At 49.5% G+C, this 4,176-nt stretch overlaps 1 protein-coding gene across 5 annotated transcripts in view; it reads right to left on the bottom strand.

Annotated features, from left to right (window-relative positions):
- Positions 1–1,698: 1,698 nt before the first annotated feature.
- The window catches only part of TNFRSF14 (TNF receptor superfamily member 14), a 5,205-nt gene continuing 2,727 nt past the window's right edge, over positions 1,699–4,176 (bottom strand). For 2 of the 5 annotated variants that reach the window (XM_017831307.1, XM_017831304.1), the window contains 4 exons: positions 3,722–3,812; positions 3,056–3,183; positions 2,752–2,768; positions 1,699–2,552 (listed from right to left, as the gene is read on the bottom strand). In XM_017831307.1, the coding sequence (XP_017686796.1) occupies positions 2,547–2,552; positions 2,752–2,768; positions 3,056–3,183; positions 3,722–3,812 (242 nt within the window). In that variant the 3' untranslated portion in view covers positions 1,699–2,546. Of the gene's footprint in view, positions 2,553–2,751; positions 2,769–3,055; positions 3,184–3,721; positions 3,813–4,059; positions 4,150–4,176 lie in introns of all 5 variants that reach the window. The other 3 variants (XM_017831305.1, XM_017831303.1, XM_017831306.1) reach the window with 3 other exon arrangements.

The raw sequence follows: 4,176 nt of genomic DNA, 5'->3' as shown, positions 1-4,176 counted from the left end.
ACAGTGGCCAATCCAGCAAGGATTTCCCTACGGAGAGGGTTGGGTGGCTTTCCTTGGTAAACGTCCTACCATAATGAGAATATTTTAAACTTTCAACACTTCACAGTGAATTTTAAATACTCTTTCAGCAAATGCTTTTCTTTCTAGCACAGAAATCCCTGGAAAGCAAGGCAGTAACTGCTTGTGTGAAGTCATGGTGGGATTCCTGGGGTGTCCTGTGCAGGGCCACGGGTTGGACATGATGGTCCTTGTGGATCCCTTCCAGCTCAGGATATTCCATGTTTCTAATGCTTACAAAGTGCTAAATCACACTATTCCTTTGCTTTCCTGATCTCAGCACCCCACTGGCAAAAGGTTTGATCCTGTAAAGTCAGATTGGCACAGAACCCCCCTCTAAAAGTCCAAGTTGTTTTGCTTTGTTGTTACTGTGTTCATACGCCAGATTTGGCCTTGGGAATTGCCTTCTTCACATTTGTTCACTCAAGTCTCAGCAGAGGGACTGAGAAACTGCCCAACCCTGGACTGAGAAGGGGGGTCACTGCCCCTCAGGAGGGAACTGGGGTGAGGGACAGCAGGGTGTGTGTGCCAGGCACAGGAAGGGGCTCAGAGCCCTGGGAGCTCAGGGGCAGGAGGTCACAGGGCCAGTGTCCTGACTCTGCAGAATCATTCGGCTCTGGAGACAGGCCATTGGGGTTCTGGCACATCACCTGGTAAAGGATAATTAACATGTGCCTGGAAGGGTTTATTCCAAGGGATCATCACAGCACACGGAAGTGTCTTCATTTTTTAATCTGAGTTTATCCCACCTCCCACCTGCAGAAGACTCTTCCCAGCTGTCACTTTGTGTCAGCGCCAAGTGCACAGAACTCCAACCTCCCCTCACAGCCCCGGCCTCCCCTCACAGCCCCAACCTCCCCTCACAGCCCCAACCTCCCCTCACAGCCCCCCTCCTCCGCTGTTGTACCCCCTCTGCACTCCCACTCCCCTCCCCATCACAGCCCCACCTCCCAGCAGCCGCTGATGACCGCGGTGAACCAGGACTGGAGAGAGAGGCTCCAAATGCCCAGGAAAGGGCACTGAACTGCTCTTGACCACTGCATTACTTTTCCACAATCATAAAACATTTCAGCCTAGTGGGAAATCCTGTACCCAGAGGTGTTTCTCTGCATTTCAGACTTGTGGGCAATTAGGCATCAGGGAAGCTTTATTACACCCTTAGGAAAAGAAGGACGATCCCGGTGGTTTCCAGAACGAGGAACATCAAGACTTTCCTTCTCCCATGCTGCCACCTGGCGACAAACCCGGCTTCCAAAACACACCAAAACACACATCCAACAGGAGCAGTTTTTTTCAGGCTCCGTGGAACACGCACTCGGTGCAGACATTAAACACCCTGCTATGGCAGCACCCAAATATTTCATTTCTAGCTGGTAGATGGGTGGCCCTGGTTGGTGCTGCACCTCCTTACCTGGCTGTGCAGAGCTCGCAGCTCACCTACAGCAGCTTCTGCCTGCAAGTGAAGTCACTGAAAGTCACATAATTATGGGGTTGGAGGACAGATATTTCTTTGCAAAAACATCTTTGGAGCAATTGCTGCCTGAACACTAACAAATCCCTCCTCCTAATGACAAACTTACTGAACAACAGCAACATTGAACTCCTTTCCCTCCACAAGATCTTCACCTGTTTTCACAGCTGTTTATTTACCTCAGTAAATTTATTATCACTTTATTAACAATTCAAAAACGACACAGTCTGTAAAAGCCACAGGTCACAGAGGTGCAGGTGCAGCAGCAGGATGACAAAGAGGGCCTTCAGCAACAAGATAAGTCATTAGACAATAAAAAAACCCCTAAAACACAACTTAGCAGAAGATTGGTTGTAGTACAGAGATGGCTGAAGGTGCCCTGTCATTGTTCTCTGAACTTTCTCCCCTTGGGGATGCAGTTTTATCTCAAAAGTTTGCTCAAAAAGCTTTTTCTATTTACAATGGACCCTTCATGCACAGGTGTTGCAGAGAGACGAGAAGGAGTTAACAATTACCAGTTTCTACAGTTGGAAATGTTGGAAAATATCCAAAGTTAATGAAACATTAACCAGCTACTAAAGAACTCACCAAGGAGAAAAAAAGTCAGGAACAAAGATTTGTACTTTCGCAGTTCCTCTCTTTACTGATCATTACGACACAGTCAGACCAGCCACAAACCAGCAAACACAAAACCAGTGGTGGATTTACTGGGTGTTCCTGGAGTTTTCAGAAGGAAATGTCAGAACTGTCTTCTTGAATGGTCTCTTATTTGACCACCAAAAGTAAAACCAATTCTCAGCAGACATGAAAGAATTTCTAAACAGACTTTCCCTTCACAGAGTTTCAGAAAAAAAGGGTTTGTGCTTGGTTGTTTTTAACCATTCCCATTGTCTGCTATGGCTGAAACAAGACTCTCTGATTCAGGCTTGGTTTCTTCAGGGTCAGCACCGACTTCCTGCACAGGAGCAGTTGTTTGAGCCCCTTTCTCCTCCATGAACCTCAAAGCCTGACCACGCTGTTAAAGCTTTAAGACACATCAGAGGAAAATAGAGATTATGAACACAGTCAGATTTTAGCAGCTTTTATCAGCAATTCCTGCTCCTTCCACTACTACCACACACACCTGGGCTTATTCCTTAAGGTCAAGAGCCACTGCTGGGCCCCTCTCAAATCACATTTCCACACATTCCCCACAAAGAGAAAGCAAGGACACACATACTCACCTCGGACTCCTGCACCGCTGCAAAGGAAAGCAAACAGTCCCATCAACAAGCAGGAAGGGCAACTTCCTATTAATGCCCTTTCCTACCCAAGCTGTGCCAGGCAGGGGGGCAGCACTGAGGGTCACTCTGGGCACAGGCACAGCCCCATGGGAGGCCCCTCACACCGGTGAACTGTGACACAGACACACTGCAGCTGCCTCACAGCCTCCTCTGACTGGCTGCTCAGTTTTCAGCTGAACATCCAAGACCCTTCTTCAGAGTAATGGTACAAAACTACCCCTTCACAGTCACACTCTGTACTTACGTGGCACACGACTTCTCATTTTCCTTCGAAGCCCTTGACAGGCTTCCATGAAGGCAGCTGCAGCAGTCAACACCACCATAACACAGACAAGGATTGCTGTGAATATGAGTAGGTCCTGCTTCTTACGTCTGATGTGAGGAAAGAAATAATTGTGATGATACAACCTGCCAGCAGACCCTGCTCTGGAACTGCTGCCCTGGTTTTAACATCACACCTCCACAGCCAGCACCATTCCCAAGGCTCTTGCTGACTTGCTGGCTAATCCAGGTGGCACCTGACTCTTACCTCTTTGCTTCAATGCCTCTAACTGCAAAAGGATTCTTCTCAGAAGCAAACTCTCACCTCTTCTACTCTAGCTAAGAGATGTGCCAGCTGAAACCCAGGTACCAGGAGGCTGCTGCTCTCCATGGCTGCAGATCCAGCTCTGCTAGACCTGCCCAAGAGGCTCCCCTGCACTGACAAGTTCAGATCAGAGCCTGAAACCTGCCATGGTAAGGAGTCCATAAAAGGAGGTAAGCTGTTCCCAGTGAAGAGTGGGACACGGGAAAAGGATTCCACACTGGCTTGCCATACTGCAAGGAGGACACTGCTGTTTGGAACACACCCAAATGCAGAGCCAGCTGTTAGAAAACAGCCACTCACCCACAAGGAGTCAGAGCTGCTTACTTGGGCCCTGGTGTGCAGGCCACAGACATGTTGGCTGAAGAGAAGGTGCCAGGAGGACAGACTTCACACACGTGGTCCTTGGTGGCTGTACCTAGAAGGAAGAAGCCACCAGGATTTCCCCCTCAGCCTCGGCCTAAGGAGAGTCCAGTTCAGCGTGGCCTTTGGAAGTGACCCCGCCATTACTGCAGAGACCCTTCCCCACACACAGCAGCTCACACCCTTCTGCCTTTGCACACCACCAAAAAGCACAAAGTGCTCTTGGCCACAGCACACCAAACTCCAAAGGCATTCCCTAGGGAAGCTCTGCTGCTGGTGGCACTGACGCCCTGCTGGCTTACCCCATTCTTTGACCATAGTGCCAGGCACACAGACAGTGTAGGGCTGGCACAGCTCACAGCCTTCAGGCCCAGAGGAGGTGCAGAAGTGCCCTGGCCGACAGCCACACACCGTGTTCT

Source organism: Lepidothrix coronata, unplaced genomic scaffold, assembly GCF_001604755.1.
Source record: "Lepidothrix coronata isolate B3197 unplaced genomic scaffold, Lepidothrix_coronata-1.0 Scaffold188, whole genome shotgun sequence".
NCBI lineage: Eukaryota > Metazoa > Chordata > Aves > Passeriformes > Pipridae > Lepidothrix > Lepidothrix coronata.
This window is presented reverse-complemented; position numbering and strand designations above follow the sequence as displayed.